This window comes from Mirounga angustirostris, unplaced genomic scaffold (genome assembly GCF_029215605.1).
Source record: "Mirounga angustirostris isolate CCGP_5_RB_7025 unplaced genomic scaffold, mMirAng1.0.hap1 SCAF_3, whole genome shotgun sequence".
Taxonomy (NCBI): Eukaryota; Metazoa; Chordata; class Mammalia; order Carnivora; family Phocidae; genus Mirounga; species Mirounga angustirostris.
The window spans coordinates 11,564,527-11,582,506 of record NW_026991711.1 but is presented as its reverse complement, the minus strand read 5'-3'; the positions used below and the strand labels follow the sequence as shown (position 1 = coordinate 11,582,506).

At 40.4% G+C, this 17,980-nt stretch overlaps 1 protein-coding gene across 7 annotated transcripts in view; it reads left to right on the top strand.

Moving 5' to 3' along the window:
• CLYBL (citramalyl-CoA lyase) overlaps positions 1–17,980 on the top strand; it is a 256,800-nt gene that overhangs the window by 131,973 nt on the left and 106,847 nt on the right. For all 7 annotated transcript variants that reach the window (XM_064585927.1, XM_064585928.1, XM_064585930.1 and 4 more), the window contains one exon: positions 11,387–11,573. In XM_064585927.1, coding sequence (XP_064441997.1) covers positions 11,387–11,573 — 187 coding nt within the window. The remainder of the gene's footprint in view (positions 1–11,386; positions 11,574–17,980) is intronic.

Genomic DNA, 17,980 nt, shown 5'->3' with positions numbered 1-17,980 from the left:
CTCTGCTCGTGCTCTCTCTCTCTCAAATAAATATATAAAAATCTTTAGATGATTCAAAGAAAGTATTAGATTCCAAACTTATGGGATCAAAACATTTGTGTTTATGAAATGGTAGTAGGGATGTGACAAGGGGAACACTTGGAAGTCCTTGAGCCCGCCTGTCGGTGGTGCTTGATGAAGGTCATCCATGGGTGAGGCAAGGGCATCTTAGAGCCAGGTATCAGGGTCAGGGAGAAGACTTGGAGTTCTGGGGGAGGTTCCCTGGACCTTGATCACCATGTTTTGCCCTGCGTTGGCTTTCAGAGAGCTTCTGCTGCTTGTGAAGAGACTAGCCCAAGCCTAATCTCTCGTCCTGCTCTGCCCACCCCACACTCTGAATTTGGACCCTTGCCTGAGCTCAGGCAAGCTTCTTCTCTATCTGCATTGGTTATAACTTGGGTGGTACCCAGCATCAGGGCATTCCACCACCTTAGCTGCCCAGGCCAGAGGAGAGGAGTAGAATCTGGGCAAGCAGCTTGAGGGTAGGGGGAGCCAGCCCAGCTGATCATCTGCCTCCCACAGGGCACGGCCCCCTCCAAATCACCTAGAGTATGGTGAACTTGGACTCGTATGTTAGCTGGGATCTGTGCCATGGAACAGCTGGTTGGGGGGTAAGGCTAAGAAGCAGAAGTTTCTAAGCAGTGGGAAGTGCTGTAGCTGCTGGTGCTCTACTGACTCCCATGAGAACTGGGCCAAGCAACAGGGTCCTGATGAGCAAGCCCAGGTATGCTCCCAAGGCAGAAGCCATGGGGTCCTGGGAGGGAGCTGGGGCTGCCTCTCACTGCCCTGCAGGTTCCCAGCCTTCACTCCTGCAAACCTGACCCCGGGCGGAGGAGAGCAGTTCTAACTCCAGCTTCCGTTGAGCTACTTCTGGCTGTCTCATCAGAGTCGGTACTGAGGCCTTGGTCCTCAGTGCCTGGTATTGTGAGGGCCCAGGGAAAGGTGCCTCTGACTTAAGAATAGGGGGAGAGGGGTTCCTGGAGGAGAACCTGCCTCAGCCTCCTGCTCACAGTATATAGCAGAAGGTTCTTCTAATGCCAAGTTCCTGTAGCTCTTGCTTCCTAGGGAGGTGGCTTGCTTCCATGGGTTGTTTCCTAGGACACAGAGGGCATCCAAGGGTCTGTGCTGGCTTCTCCACACTCCCAAGCCCTCCATGCTCCCTATTCCATGTGGTCCTATTCTCCTCAGCTCCTCAAGGACTCTGACCGCTCAGTGCCTTAGCCTCCTGACACAGTCTGAGTGGTCAGTTCCTGAGAATCCCAGAAACTCTCTTTATCTTTGTGCTTTTTCCAGGGTTCTAACCCCCTAGTGATCACTAGTTATTTAGTGATAACTAGAATCAGATCTGGGGTTGAAAGCAGCATCCAGCCAACAGGCCCCAGTCCATGACCTGTGTGTACTGACCTAAAATCCTCCTTTCCAGGGGCCCCTGGGTGGCTCAGTCAGTTGAGTGTCTAGCTCTTGCTTCAGCTCAGGTCATGGTGGGGTCGTGGGATCAAGCCCCATGTCAGTCTCTGCACTCAATGGGGAATCTGTTTGAGATTCTCTCTTCTCCCTCTCCCTCTGCCCCTCCTCCCACTTGCTCTCTCTCTCTCTCAAATAAATAAATAAATCTTTTTTAAAAATCCTCCCTTCCCCAGGTAACCAACTTTGAAAAGCCTGTCAAATTTTCTAACAAAAATTAAATATGATATAATAAAATCTAATTGCTATTTTAAGAACTCCAATTGCTGTATGAACATATTTCACCTAAATAAAAATACATTTGTTAAATAGGCCAACAGTGAGTTGGCCCAGCATTCGTAGAAGTGTCTGATATACAGGGCTTTCTTAGAATATGAGTTCATTATATCTTCAAAAGCAAAACAGCGGGCGCCTGGGTGGCTCAGATGGTTAAGCGTCTGCCTTCGGCTCAGGTCATGATCCCGGGGTCCTGGGATCGAGTCCCTCATCGGGCTCCCTGCTAGGCGGGGAGCCTGCTTCTCCCTCTGCCTCTGCCTCTCTCTCTCTCTCTGACTCTCATGAATAAATAAAACATTAAAAAAAAAAAAAAGCAAAACAGCATGAGTTTGGACACTTTGCTGGAGCACTGGTGGGTCTCAGGAAACTAGAGCCTGGGTGACTGATATTTGTTAACTTTGGATTCTGTCTCTACTGCCTTCAGTTTAGTCTTTAGTCTTTCATTTTCAGGATTTGGGAGTTTGCCTTCAGATCTAGTTTGTTGAGTGTTTTTATTACAAAAAAATTTGTCAATTGCTTTCTTTTCTGCATCTGTTCAGGTGGCCATGTGATTTTTGTGAAAACTATAAATTTGAGTTAAATTGGATACAAGTAGGGGTAAATGTGACTCCTTGGAAAATGCAAGCAGATAAGATTCAGCAGTATACCTGAATCCAGAATCATATTAGCTGTAACAAAACTCAACTGATTTTGTTACCTCAGGGGTCATGGGTCATGAGAAACTACTAAGTAAGAGTACAGTGTTGCTCATCTTGGGGCATTGTCCCTCGCTGGCTGCATTGCACTGAGGACAAATAGAAGTTCCTAAAGAGTTGGGGGCCAGGCAGAATCTTCCCAGTTTCATCACTTGTACTCCCCCATCCCGGCCTTCCCCCCTCCCCCCCACCCCCACCAGCTGCCCTTGGCATCCAGAGGAGTTTTGGGTCCTCTTGGTGGCAGGGATTTTGTTTACTTTAAATCCCCCATCCTTTCTCACTCTTCTTCCTAGGAGCTGCAGGTTCAGCCCCTCAAGCTATTGGAAATGAGACTTCCTCTCTGTCAACAAAGGAAGCTTTGTTATTTCACTGTGGACTTGATCTAAGACACTAGTTTGAAGCTTATTATTTCACTGTGGACTTGATCTAAGACTCTAGTTTGAAGCTCCAAGTATAGCAGGACTTCTTGGTGTTTCACCCCCCACCACCTTCAAGCCCCTGCAGGTGATGGCTACTGATTCAGTGAGTAGGGGATGTAGAACATCCTGATTTCCAAGCTAAGAAAACAATCACTCCTCTCAAAATTACCACTCCCCAGTCACTTGATTTGTGGGAAGTTAGATAGTTGGTACCCAGCTCCCCTACCTGAATATGGTAGGATTCAATTCTGGCAACTGTTGAAGTCCAACAACCTTTAGTCCTTTCTAGGACCAGTAAGACACTTTGGTTGTACTTGCAAATGCTCGTGCAGGGGTTCTCTTCCTTGGCTGCATTTTGGACTCTCCCAAAGCTTTAAAGAAACACTGATGCCTGGGACTCACTGCAAGGCTCTGATTTCATTGGGTTGCAGAGTATGGCCTGGGTTTTTTCTTTTTCTAAGCTCCCCAGGTGATCATAATGGGCAGCCAAAGTAGAGAGCTCTGTACTAGGTATCAGCTAAATAAAGAAACCACTAGGTTGGTTTTAGAAGTCTCATACCAAATTGCAGATCTTAAAATGGACATTCGCTTAGTTGATCATTACTGTTATTTCAAATATTGTTAGCAGTTTGCATGTTACTGTTTTATTAGAACTACTTTCCTGGGCGCCTGGGCGGCTCAGTTGGTTAAGCGACTGCCTTCGGCTCAGGTCATGATCCTGGAGTCCCGGGATCGAGTCCCGCATCGGGCTCCCTGCTCGGCAGGGAGTCTGCTTCTCCCTCTGACCCTCCTCCCTCTCATGCTCCCTCTCATTCTCTCTGTCTCAAATAAATAAATAAAATCTTTAAAAAAAAAAAAAAGAACTACTTTCCTTTAAATGTGGATTTTTTTCAAGTTTGCTACATTTTCAGTTACGATCTTACTCTTTTCATAGCATCTACTTGTAGATAGCCGTAGCACGTGACTTGAGAAATTTTGTTGGAGCAAAATTTCCTGTATTAGGGCAGTGGTTACACATTAGAATCATCTAGTGACAGTGGTCCTCCAACTTGGCTACACATCAGAATCATGTAGGGAGCTTTTAGAAGTCCCAGAGCCTAGTCCTTCCCCTGGACCAATGACGCCAAATTTTCTGTGGCTGGAGCTTTAATGTCAACGTATTTGAAAGTTCCCCAGATGATTTCAATATGCCCCCAGGTTTAGTCAGCCTAGAGCAGTGGTTCTCAAACTTTCATGTGATAAGCATCCCCTGGAGATTTATTAATATGCAGCTTCTGATTCAGGGGGACTGGGGTGGGGCCCCAGATTCTGCATTTCTAACAAGCTCCCATGTGGTGATGGTAGATGCTATCATGAGAGATGGGTAATTCTCACATGAGAGCAGATAAGAGAGACCAGTAGTTCTGGTCTGCAGCAACACATGAGTGGTAAGCACTTAGCTCAAATATATATATCTGAGAGAGCCCGGCCCTATTACCAATGAATTGAGTTTGATTACACTGGATGGGTTCCAGAATTTGACCTTTTGTTTTGTTGTTGTTGTTTAATTTAATTTAAATTCCGTTAACTAACATATAGTGTATTATTAGTTTCAGAGGTAGAGTTCAGTGATTCATCAGTTGTAAATAACACCCAGTGCTCATTACATCACGTGCCCTCCTTAATGCCCATTGCCCACCTTCCTCCCCTCCAGCAACCCTCACTTTGTTGCCTATGATTAAGAGTCTTTTGTGGTTTGTCTCCCTCTCTGATTTCATCTTATTTATTTTTCCCTCCCTTCCCCTATGATCCTATTTTGTTTTTTAAATTCCACATATGAGTGAAATCATGTGATAATTGTTTTTCTCTGATTGACTTATTTTGCTTAGCATAAAACCCTCTAGTTCTATCCATGTTGTTTCAAATGGCAAGATTTCATCTTTTTTGATGGCTGAGTAATATTCCATTGTGTGTGTGTGTGTGTGTGTGTGTGTATACACACCACATCTTCTTTATCCATTCATCTGTCAGTGGACATCTGGGCTCTTTCCATAGTTTCGCTGTTGTGGACATTACTGCTATAAACATTGGGGTGCAGGTGCTCTTTCGGATCACTACATTTGTATCTTTGGGGTAAATACCTAGTCCTGCAACTGCTGGGTCATAGAGTAGCTCTATTCTTAACTTTTTGAGGAACCTCCATACTGTTTTCCAGAGAGGCTGCACCAGCTTGCATTCCTGCCAGCAGTGTGAGAGGGTTCCCCTTTCTCCATATCCTTGCCAACATTTGTTGTTTCCCAACTTGTTAATTTTAGCCATTCTGACTGGTGTGAGGTGATATCTCATTGTGGTTTTGATTTTGGCCTTTTTTTTAAAGATTTTATTGATTTAATTTAGAGAGAGAGAGTGTGTGTGAGTGGGGGGAGGGGCAGAGGGAGAGGAAGAGAGAGAATTGGAGCAGACTCCCCACTGAGCATGGAGCCTAATGCAGGGCTGGATCCTGAGACCATGACCTGAGCCAAAATCAAGAGTCAGATGCTCAACCGACTGAGCCACCTCAGTACTCCCGACCATTTTTAAAAGGTCCCTGAGTGATGGTTATATTGAATGCCAGGTGGATAACCCCTGTAGCATTAGGGGTACCTTTAGTTATATAAGTGGTTAATAAAAATTTATCAGGTTGGGGAGGAAAAGGAGAAAACCAAAACAAGGCCAGGAGGGCCCCCTTCCAGCCAGAGGAACCCCTGGACCTGCTGGGGGATATCTTATATCCAAAAGAAGATCCCTCTGTAGCAAGAACTCATCGTAAGGCTACCTGATTTTTTTTCAATTCATCTTAAGCCCCTGTTTTGCATATTGTTTGAATACATTTACATGTTGACTACCAAGAGGCCCTAACTCCAAATATGTAAGATAAAATAAGTTAGTTCTTGTCACCTACTGCAATTGTATTCATACGCAGTAGTCAGTGCTGAGCACAACTCAAGTATGGAACAGATTTTGATGGAGGAAGGAAAGGATACAACACCAGTACAGGGAGGAGGGAAGCGTGGGGAAGCCGAGATGGGCTTCCGCCACCCGCCCAGAGACAGCCCCCTCCTGGACCTCAGAGTCCGCAATAGAACCTGAAGCCCAAACCCCCTCTACACCTTTCTTTTCATTATTCCAAACAGTTTTGCTGCCTTTGAACTTTTTCCCTGGAGCTTCATTATGTACGCCCTTCAGCCTTCCTGAGCTGCTTGCAGGCCATCCTTTGAGTGTTCTTCCCTGGACCTTCTGGGCATGTCCTGTTTCTTTTGTGCCACCTCCCCACAGCGCTCAGCACAATGTGGGTCAGGGCCACTGCATACAGCTGCGTGGGGTAAGCCCTGACCAGGGGCGCCTGCAGAGAGGCACGTGTCGGGGCTGAGCTTCAGCTCGTCTCCACTCACCAAAGCATGCTGCCTCAGGCGTAGGATGTGTCTTTTTGCCCTTCTACCTGCTGGAAGGTGTGAGGGAGCCCTTTTTTCTTATTTGCACAAAAGGACCTGACATGTGCTAGTGGAGACCCAGTGTAGGTCTCTTAGTAGGTGCTTACTTAGTGCTTGCTGAATGAGTGAACGAATGAACAAACGAATGAATGAAAGAACATAGTGGAAGGCAGGATCAATAAGAGGCTTCCATAGTCATCTAGGTCTAGGTTAATGAGGCCCTAAATAAACGAGGAGGTAATCACTGTGTTTACGGAAAGGAGGGGATAAACATGAAGAAGAAGCAACAGACTGTGGGTCAGATTAAAGTTTCCAGGATGGCAAAGGAGAGAGGGAATAAAAATGACCTCCTGCCTATAATCACCACTAAACTTGACTCTTCACAAGAAGAATAAGGACAATGTGGTTGCAGATCCGTCCTTTTTACCCACCTCTGCATTGCTGGCTTTTTTAGGTGATAAGGTAACAGGAATTCTGTATCTCTTATGTATGAGGCCCTGTGCTGAGCAGTATGGAGACATAGGCCTTCCCCTCCCTCAGAGGGCTCAAGATCTAGTTGAGGGTGCTGGAGACAAAATTCCTGATGTAAGGCTGTGCTGATTAGCATCACAGATGGGAGACAAGTTTCAGATAATCATAGTAACTAAGTGCATGTGCTTTACTGCTTTTGGTAACTCTCCCCTGTATGAGGTGGCTATATGTTGCTTCTCACCGAAGAGGAAATTAACACTTAGAATGACATGGCAGCTTGCTTCTCATCCCATCTTCTGAATGCCAATCATGGTATTGGGTTGAACCATATAAAATTATTTTCGTAGGTCAAAAATGGTCAGATATCCCAAATTGCATATAGTCCATCTTAATACTTTCTACTATGTTATGCTGCCATTTGAGACCTTTTGAATGGTTTTATTGACTTGTTTTAAGCCAGTTATAAAAGAAACTCTTTTTAAGGAGCTCCTGGCTGGCTCAGCCAGAAGAGCATGTGACTCTTGATCTCAGGGTTGTGAGTCTGAGCCCCACATTGGGTGTAAAGATTACTTAAATAAATAAAACTTTAAAAAAAAGGATTTTTTTAAAAAAAGAGTGATGCTTTTTCTAGTAAATATGCAAAATAGGAAAAAGTGTGCAGAAGCAGAAAAATCTTAATCCCAAATTCTACAGTTCAGGGGCATCCTTAATAACATTTTGGTGTATTTCCTTTCATATATTTTCCCTTGTATTTTTTACAAAGTTGAGGTGTATTGCATATATAATGTTTTATCCTCTGTTTAAAAATAACAGTAATTATCTTAACATTAAATATATTTATAAACATAATTCTTAACAATATCATCATATTCCTTGAATATGCTATAATTCATCCTACCATTGGACCCCTGAAAGTTGTTTTCAGTTTCTTAATATTATACATATCTAGTCTTATTTCCAATTATTTTCTTAAGATAGATTCCTGTCTATTAGTTTGTTTCAGCTGCTATAGCAGAATACCATAAACTGGGTGACCTGTAAACAACAGAAATTTATTTCTCACAGTTCTGGAGGCTGGGAAGTCCAAGATCAAGGCTCCGACAGATTTGGCGTCTGATGAGGACTCACTTTCTGGTTGTAGATGTCAGTCTTTTCACCATGTCCTCACATGGCATAAAGGGGCAGGGAGCTCTCTGAGGCCTTTTTTCTAAGGGCACACTCCTCAAGACTTAATAACCTCGCAAAGGGCCCACCTCCAGATACACTGGGGATTATGTTTCAACATATAAATTTTAGGAAGACACAAACTTTCAGTCTATAACAATTCCTAAAAGGAATTTTGTCAAATAACTTGAAATTACTGGGTCAAAGAGTAGGAAACATTTTAAGTCTTTTGCTTTGTGTCTGGAAAGGATCAGTTGCCTTTCCAGAACGCTTCTGCCACCTTGATTAACTTTAGCCTTGATAGCAGAACTTTATCCTTGATAGCAGTTCTTGGCTGGTTCTGGTTTGGTTGTGAGTAATAAATGCTATAAGAGTTTAAAGAGCAAATTTAAAGAATAGTCAAGAAAGTCTCAAGATTCAGGTGGAACTTGAACTGAACTTGAAGGATCCATAATGTTCAAGTAAACTGAGAGGGAAGACTTTTCCATCAGAAGCACAGCAGAAGCAAAGGTACTCTGGAAACAATGACTGTGGCATGTAGTAGAGATGGTCAAAATCTAAGTTTCCTAAGGTAGATACTTACTGAGTGGGAATAATGGGATATAGATTGAGAAAATGAATATCAGCTGAGAGTGAACTTAATCCTATAGGTAGTGAGCTGTTGACAGATTTTGAGCGGGGGAAGATATGAGCAAAGTAATGTTTTAATGATTGTAGAAGACTGGGAAACCAGAAACATTATTAACAGTGGCAGATTTTTTTATTTTTTTATTTTTTTAACAGTGGCAGATTTTTTTTTTTTTAAAGATTTTATTTATTTATTTGACAGAGAGAGACACAGCAAGAGAGGGAACACAAGCAGGGGGAGTGGGAGAGGGAGAAGCAGGCTTCCTGCCGAGCAGGGAGCCCGATGCGGGACTCGATCCCAGGACCCTGGGATCATGACCTGAGCTGAAGGCAGTCGCTTAACCAACTGAGCCACCCAGGCGCCCTGGCAGATTTTTTTAAAGTGATCATCTGTCTTAAAATTATACTTCATATAAATGTGCTAGGAATGATTTGCTCTAGTGCTTAGCATATCATGGTGGTATAATTTACAACATGAGCGATGTCTGGGAGCTCAGGCTTGAGATTCAAATAGTGTAGCTTGGAGACCACAGTGGCTGGATCCAAAATGGTGGTCAGAAGCTATTTCACATGGAGGAAATCTCAGTTTTCATGAAGTGAAGGTCAGATGCCAGTGAACAGAGATGTCCAGACATTTACTCTGTCAGGTGAAGTGAGAGGTATAGTAAGGTCTTTCCACTAGAGCTGTTCTCAATCCTCTCTTTGGGTTTTACATGTGCAGTTACAACAAATTCTGATGAAAAGTAATTACCCCAAGCATTTCCTAGTAAATAAGATTTCATCTCTTTTAATTGCATTTTTACCAATTTTAAGGAAATGAATATGTTGCAAATTTTGGTTTCCAGTGTGAATAAGTAAAATGTGATTGTTGCTGTTAATCATTGTATTTTCTTCCTTTTTAAAGATCAACCAGATATTTTCAGTCAATGCAAAACAATGGCAGATATTTCAGTTATTCTTCAATTAGCTGGTCATAATATATATTTTTTCATAATATATTTTATATTAAAATGTCTGTTACATATAACATGTATACTTTTTTTTAAGATTTTACTTATTTCAGAGAGAGAGAGAGAGGGCATGCAGGAGGGGCAGAGGGATTGGGAGAGGGAAAATCCCAAGCAGACTTCCCACTGAGCGTGGAGCGCAACTTGGGGATCAGTCTCACAACCCTGAGATCATGGCCTGAGCCAAAACCAAGAGTTAGATGCCCAACCAGCTGAGCCACCCAGGTGCCCCAAGACATGTACACTTTTAAAATCTATCTGTAGCTCACCATACCTCATATAGCACAATGCTTATACTGTGGAAAAATAAGACTCAGACTCAAGTTTTATAGTGTATTAAGGTTGGCTACAAGAAGGAATGAGGGGCCACACACAAAATTGGTAGGCCACCAAAGAGTGAATCATTTTTCTTGAGATTCATTGTCACAAGGCATACTGTTCATGGCAAAATGTTACAACTGTGCAAAATAGTTGATGGTATTAACGTAGGATAACTTCCAAAAAGGGCTTTCATGAAAAATGCAGCTGATATATTTTTGTAAAGGATGATGTTGTTTACTCAGGGCAGAATAAAACATTAGGGTGTTTCTGACTTGCCACGGCTTTAACCTTTCCTTAACTGGGCTCTTCATGACATATAGTTTGTCTGTTATGGGAGGGCTGGCTTCATAGATATGTGACCTGGACAGTCACACATGGCTCTGTGCTTAGAAGGGTCTGGTGCTTGGTTTGATGTTCTTCTGTCACCATTTTTAAATTCCTAATAAATTTTGAACAAGGGCCTATATGTTCATTTTACTCTGGGCCCACAAATTATGTAGCTGGTCCTGATCTCACCCTCCTTTACCATGTATTATGGGCTAAACCATAGTTTTCCCAGCACCAAATTATGGACCAGGTTAGGAGCGAGGGCTGTAATGAGCCAAACAAGCTTCTGACCAACTCCTCTTACTTCCACAGGAGGCTAAACTGAGTCCAGGAGGGAATGGAAATAGAGAGCAGGGGTCAGAAAAAGGCAGGGGCTATTGACAGCTAGTTTCTCCACTAATAACAGCAGTCTGTACTCCTGGTACACCAACCACCGCATCTGCCAGGCTCTCACTGAGCACTTCATGTGCCTTCTTTTCTTTCACTGAATCCTCTCAACAACCTGCAAAATTAGTATTATTTTTATCGATGAGGGATCTGAAGTTTTCAGTAATGAAGTTGCCCACGATTCCAGAGCTAGTAGTGATCTTTTCCCATTCGTATTCTTTCTGCTCACTTAACAAGGTAGCCAACCATCCTTGTCTGTTGATAAAATTGAATTTGAATCACTTATTTGCCTACTTGAGACTCATTGGCAGGGAGAGGGCCATAGACTAATGCTTACATAAGTTGTTTATTTTCTGCTTCTATTTTCATATAATTGTAGATAGTTATTTAGGACTCTCTGGATATAAATTTCTTTTCTTTTTGTCCATAGATACTATCTGGATAATATATTAATACTGGAAGTCTTTTTCCAAGATGAAATAGGTACACACTCCTTCTTTTGTCTGAAGGTCGTCTCAATAAATAGTGCTATCTATTTTTTTAAACTTCAGCCAAAATGACATTTTGTTTCTTGGTTATTTCTGTTATTGTTGTTTTTCTAGTAGTTATATGTGATTGTGATCTGCTGAAATTAAAATAGATTATCATGTTTTCTATTTTAATTTTGCATTAAAATAAGGTTTTTCAAAAATTTATAAATAGATTCTCTTCTAGACTAACCCCAATTATGTCTCCTGCAGGAAACCATTTCTGGCAGCTGATGTGCCCAGGCTTGGATATAGTTCCTCATCCAATCACAGGTACATTCCCCGGAGGGCAGTGCTCTATGTACCTGGAAATGATGAAAAGAAAATAAAGAAGATTCCCTCCCTGAATGTAGATTGTGCAGTGCTCGACTGCGAGGATGGTGTGGCTATGAACAAAAAGGTAATAGCATGATTTTTCCTTAGGATGGGAAAAAGAAATGGATTGATATTTGGTGCTGTCTTGGTAACATTGCTCACTAGTTGAAAAGACTCCACCATAGTCATCTTTTACTGATTATTGATATATTCTTGACCCAGCCTTCCTACGGGTTCTGAATGTGTGTGTCTCTTCTCTCCAAGAGAAAGGAAGAACCCAACAAAAAGATACTTAAAATCATGACCTTCAGTATATATGTGACTACGTGTATCTATTAATAAAGAGATAGACAATCTGTTTTGGCTATGCAATTTACCAGTTTGGGTAAATGAGTTAATCCGAGAATTGTGGTGTAAATTTTTTAGACCAGTAAGATGCAACTAGGAATTTATTTCTTTTTTTAAGTAGGCTCCATGCTGGAGCCCAATGCAGGGCTTCAACTCATGACCCTGAGATCAAGACCTGAGCTGAAACCAAGAGTCAGACGCTCAACTGACTGAGCCACCCAGGCGCCCCAGGAATTTCTTTCTTTTTAAGATAGAGAAATGGCCTTATCTCTTCTGGAACAAGTGCCAAGAAAATAAAAGATAGACTTCTACAAATAAGTCACCATTTTTACTACTTAGTTTCAGGGAAACTAGCTGCAGAACTTTAGGGTTGCAGCTTTTGGCTGATTTCCTTATGGCCTGACCAGAGAACTGAGCCTTAACAAATATCCCATTGCAAACAGGTACAAGAGGTTCTTACTGGGTGGTGGCATAATGGGTGCTTTTTGTTTCATTTGGTTTGGTTAACTTCATTTTCCAGGTTTTTATATTGAAGATGTATTTGTTCAGTAATTAGGTATAAATCATTATAACAATAATTTATGTTTACATGGAATTTTGTAAGTTAAAAACATGTTTTTACTTGATCTTTCTCTATCTAGTACCTAGACAGTGAGGTTGTCTGGGAATAGATTGTAGGGCTGGGGGACAGAGGGAGCTGACCATGTGGATTTATGCCTATCTGGACACTTTCTTCTCTTAAGTGATCTGAAATAGCATGGCCGTACAACTTTCTTGATTAATTGCTTTCCGTGAAGAGTCTAGCAAACAAATATTTGCCTTAATTAAAAAAGAAAGAGTTAACTTCCAGCATCTTCCTAATGGTCAAATCAAGACTTTCCAAGTATTTGGAAAAGGATTAGAATAAGCATGTGGAATCTAAAGCATCTCCTCGACATCTTTGGCATGCCCCAAGGAAAATACAATTAATCTTCTTTTTCCCAGAGATTCAGGTAAATAGGCCTTTTCTTGAAGGATATAATGTGCTTCCAGTATGCTCCCTTCCAAAACTCATGTAGTGCACTCTAAGATTAGATTCTAAATTGTAATTTCAGTTCTTTGTAACCCAGGGCAATTCACTTTACTTCTTTGCCTCAATTTCTTATCTCTACTGTGGGATGACAAAATCTTCTTTTGTCAGGGACAGGGATTATTATGAGGAAAAAGTTTGATAAAATGCCTGGGAGTAGCTTGATTTCCTATAGGAAATAGATTAGATAAATCCTATAGTAATCATGATTAGAGGGGAATTTATTTTAGCATGTAGCACAGTGAGCCATTAGGTACCCTGATAAACTTCTAACTATATTTCTTCACAAATCTTGAGGCTATCTTCCCATATCCACCAGATGATGTTTCCTGCCACCTAGATAAGTTGGAAATATGGTCCATTCTCGCCTCACATTTCCTTACTGCTCACCTGTGTTCTCAAGCTTATCCTTCTACCCAGAGCCTCTACTTATGAGGAAGCTAAGGAAGAGAAGGGGAAGGAAGAATTCATGATGGGCCAGCTGTGCCTGCCATCTTTGCATTTATATCCAGACAGTGTCTTCATCAGGACACTCCAGTTCTCTTAATGTAGTTAAACTTCCCATTAATTGCTGAGCCTGTAAAAAAAATTTTTCTTAAAGTCTCTATCCAGGACTTAATTTTATCTCATATATTTTATTTCATAGCCCTTACCTATCAAGGTCTTTTTGGATTTTGATTTCATCATTCATCATTTATAGCATTTGAGAATTTGGCCAGCATATCATATGAAAATTTAACAAGTTTCTGATGGAAATGTTGAAGAGGTTGGAGCCAAGTACTGCACAAGCATGCAACTAGAAGCTTCTGTTCATGTTATATTTGTATAGTGCTGACTAAATGCCAGGCACTGTTCTAAGGGCTTTAATTTGCATAACAACCCAGTGAGGTACTACTATTACACTGTTTCTACAGATAGAAGCTGAGGCATGGAGAAGTCAATTTCGTGAATCAATACTGTGAGTATAGTTATTGAGTCACCTGATGCTCCTAAAATCCAATCTTTTCATAAGGATATTACAACAGATTTTTATCTAATTCCATTTCAAAATAAAGATACCATCCCAATTTACGTGCCTAGAAATACCTTCTCCCCCTGCACTTAGACCTGGCTAGAAAAACGAGGTTAAGCAGATGAGACTTGATCTTGTAGAACCCATATCAGTACCTAGTTATTAACATCTTCATTTTGAAGTGCTGGAGATAGAAAAATAGTAACAGGGGGCGCCTGGGTGGCTCATCGTTAAGCATCTGCCTTCGGCTCAGGTCATGATCCTAGGGTCCTGGGATCGAGCCCCGCATCGGACTCCCTGCTCTGCGGGAAGCCTGCTTCTCCCTCTCCCACTCCCCCTGCTTGTGTTCCCTCTCTCGCTGTGCCTCTCTCTGTCAAGTAAATAAATAAAATCTTTAAAAAAATAAATAAATAAATAAATAAAATTTTTAAAAAAAGGAAAATAGTAACAGCTACCATTTACCAAGAGTTTTCTATGTAGGAGGTGCTGTATTAAATGCTTTTTATATATTATCTCATTTAACACTCAGCAGTTTTGAGATGTGTCCAAGGTCACTGTGCCATTAAATATAGAACCAAGATTTGAATCTCCTAGAATTTTTGCCAGGAATCAGCCTCAGTCAAGTTCACCTGTCTACATAATCCCATAATTAAACATTTCCCCCTTTCTTGGCAAGTTTGTACCTTGGCTTCTCTTTATCTTTTGTCACCTTTGTGTACTCCATGGTTTCTCAAAGATTACTGATGGGAGCTCTGTGTTCACCTCTGCAGATTCTTTTAGTGTCCTGGGATTGTAATCTATTTAGACCTAGGAACTTCAATTCATTTGAAATGTCCAGATACATCTGAAACTTCTCACATATTGCACATATATTCTTTTTTAATTTGTTGAAGTCACCTTTTCATCATATTTCTTGTTGAATTATTAGTCTTCTTGATGAACAAAATGGAGTAGAGACCATTTTTAAGGAGTTTATTTCTTAAGAAGAAATCCATATTAAAACTCATTTCAGATGTTCTCTTTTTTTCATTTCAGATGTTCTAATTATAGTTTTGCTAAACTGAACTATTACTGTCTGATCAACTTCCTTGGTACTATTAAAACTTAAGTTGCTTCATTTTGTATCTCATTTTATTTCTTTTTTATTAGTAGACTAATTCAATATTTCATTTGATTGACACTGTGGAGTATGGGCTTGTAATGAAAACAATAGCAGTTTCCACAGAGCAGTTTATAAGTGAATAATACCTTCCAGCAGGCTCTAATCCTGTCCTGCTAATCCAATTTGTGTTTAAGTAGCTCCTTCATGTCAAGGATGGCACTACCAGCTCACCTTCCCAAGTATGGATGATAAAAAGACTGTCTCCACTCCCCTCTTATCTTTTTCTTTTCGTTGTTAAATGCATGAGTAGATACAGGACTACATAAGCCACTGCTTGCTGGGATACAGTGAAAATAAGCCAAGTAAGGCACAGATTTCTGGTGAATCTCATGATACTTGGGTGAGGACAAGAAGGTAGGAATGGAATAAATAGAGACAGGATTCCAGGGCTGCTATTTTAGTTGAGTAAAATTTAAGTAAATATTTAAATGTATTTAATATTTAAGCTTAAATGTGTAAACTTAGGCACTCAATATCTAAATAAATATTGAGTATCTACTCAACCAGGCACTGTGGCAAGAAGGAGGGAAAAACAGATGCTTGCATGGTCCCCAATGTGGAGGACTCAAAGGCTGGTGATGAGACAGGGAAAAAGTAAAAAATTATAATCTAAGCAGATAGATCTATAAGAACATGTATTTTTTATTCTCATTTGGTTCTAAGTATTTTTTTTCTTAAGATTTATTTATTTATTTGAGAGAGAAAGCGAGTGCGTGCATGCATGAATTGGGGGAAGGGCATCGGGAGGGGGAGAGAGAGAATCCCAACCAGACTCTCTGCGGAGTAAGGAGCCTGATGAGGAGGGTAGGGGGCAGCTCCATCTGACAATCCATGAGATCATGACCTGAGTCAAAATCACAAGTCGGATGCTTAACTGACTGAGCCACCCAGGTGCCCTGCTTCTAAGTATTTTTTGATTCCCATTTTGATCTCTTGCTTGAGCCAGGAGCTACTAAAGGGTGCATCCCAAACTCTCTGTGGTAAAGAACCAATTTGGTTATTTTTATTTGTTGTTAATTTCTTTTGTTTTTTAAACATTTCTAATCTATTGTTGACTGATACTTTTATAAAATACAAAAAAAAAAGAATTGCTAGAAAAATTAAATGCTGCTTGGGTGTCAAAACAATGTCAAGTACTATAGAAGTTTCTAAATTTATACCTGCCTTTCCTATGTACCTCCTATTGTCATGGTCATGGTCAGAGTTTGTGGACCAACAATGGTCCACAGACCACAGTTTGAGTAGTAGGGACTTAGAATTTTTAAATTTTCAAGCATATGAGAGATTTCTTATTTATTCTTTTATTGCTGACCTCTAGCTTGGTTGAACGATGGTTAGAGAATGTAATCTGAATAATGCTGATTTTTAGAAATGTGTTGATTTCTGCTTTACGTGAGCCATCTTTGCAAATGTTTCATATGTGCTTAAGAAGAATGTGTAGTTTCTGTTTACTAGACCAGAGTTCTGTATATTTTTCCATTGGACCAAACTTGTTAATTATATTATTCAAATACCCAAATCTTCACTGATTTTTATATGCTTGATATATCAGTAATTGAGAGGCTAGTTGAAATTTAGCCTCCAGTGGATAATTTGCCAATTTCCCCCTATGGTTCTATCAATTTTTGCTGCTGGTAGTTTGAGCCTATGTTATTGGGTATCTACAAATTCAGAATTTTTATATCCTCCTTGTATATTGGATCATTTATTATTAGGCACTAAAATGTTCTTGCTTTAAAGTTTCTGTGGTCTGATATGAATACACCAGCTTCCTTTTAGTTAGCACCTGCCCAGTATATTGTTTTTAGCCTTTGCTTTCACCTTTCCCATATCTTTGTTTCAAATATGTATCCTATTGTTTTTAAAATTTTTATACCTATGTAGACAATCTCTGTCTTCCTACTGGAACATTAATCCACTTACTTTTTATTTTTATTTTTATGTTTAAGTAATCTCTACACCCAGTGTGGGGCTTGAAGTCATTACCCCAAGATCAAGAGTCGCACGCTCCACCAACTGAGATAGCCAGGCACCCCTCTGCTTACTTTTAATGTAATTACTGATAAATTTAGATTTAAATATATTATTATTATTTGCCCTATTTTTCTCATCTTTCTATGGTTTTTTTTTCTCATCTTTCCTGCCTTTTGAAGATTATTTGACTTTTTTGTTTTGTTTTCTTAGTCCATGTTTTCCTCTCTTAGTTTAGAAGTTATGACTGTATTTCCAACTTTTATTGGTAACTCTGGAAATTTTACAAGTATATTTAACAAAGCCTAAAATTAACCTGCACCTTCTTCCTGGACAACACAAGAATTTTATAAAACTTTAAATCCAATCCTCTCCCTTGTAATTGATGTTATTTTTGCCTAGCATTTCAGTATCTCTTTTTAATCTCACAAATTTTGTATTATTGCTATCATTACATTATTTTATATATACAATATTTATTTAGATTAAGCTACGTATTTTATCACTTCTTTAACTTGCTCATTATTTCCTCTTTTACATCTCAGACCTTCTCTCTGGGGCCATCTTTCTTTCTCCTGATGTGCCTCCTTCAGAGTTTCCCCTATAGCAAAGTTTTGTTGATGGTAAACTCACAGTTTTTATTTGTTTGAAAATGTCTTCATTGTTTGGCTAGGTAGAGAAATCTGGACTGACAGTTATTTTCTCTCAGAACTTTGAAGATATTATTTCATTGTCTTCTGGTTTCTGTTATTGTTATTGGGAACTCTGTTGTCAGTCTACAAACAAGGTTGCCTTTTCTTCTTTGGCTGCTTTTAAGATCTTCTTTGGTGTACTGAACTTTCACTAAAATATTAACTAAGTGTTGGGGCACCTTGGTGGCTCAGTTGGTTAAGCATCTGACTCTTGGTTTTGCCTCAGGTCATGAGATTG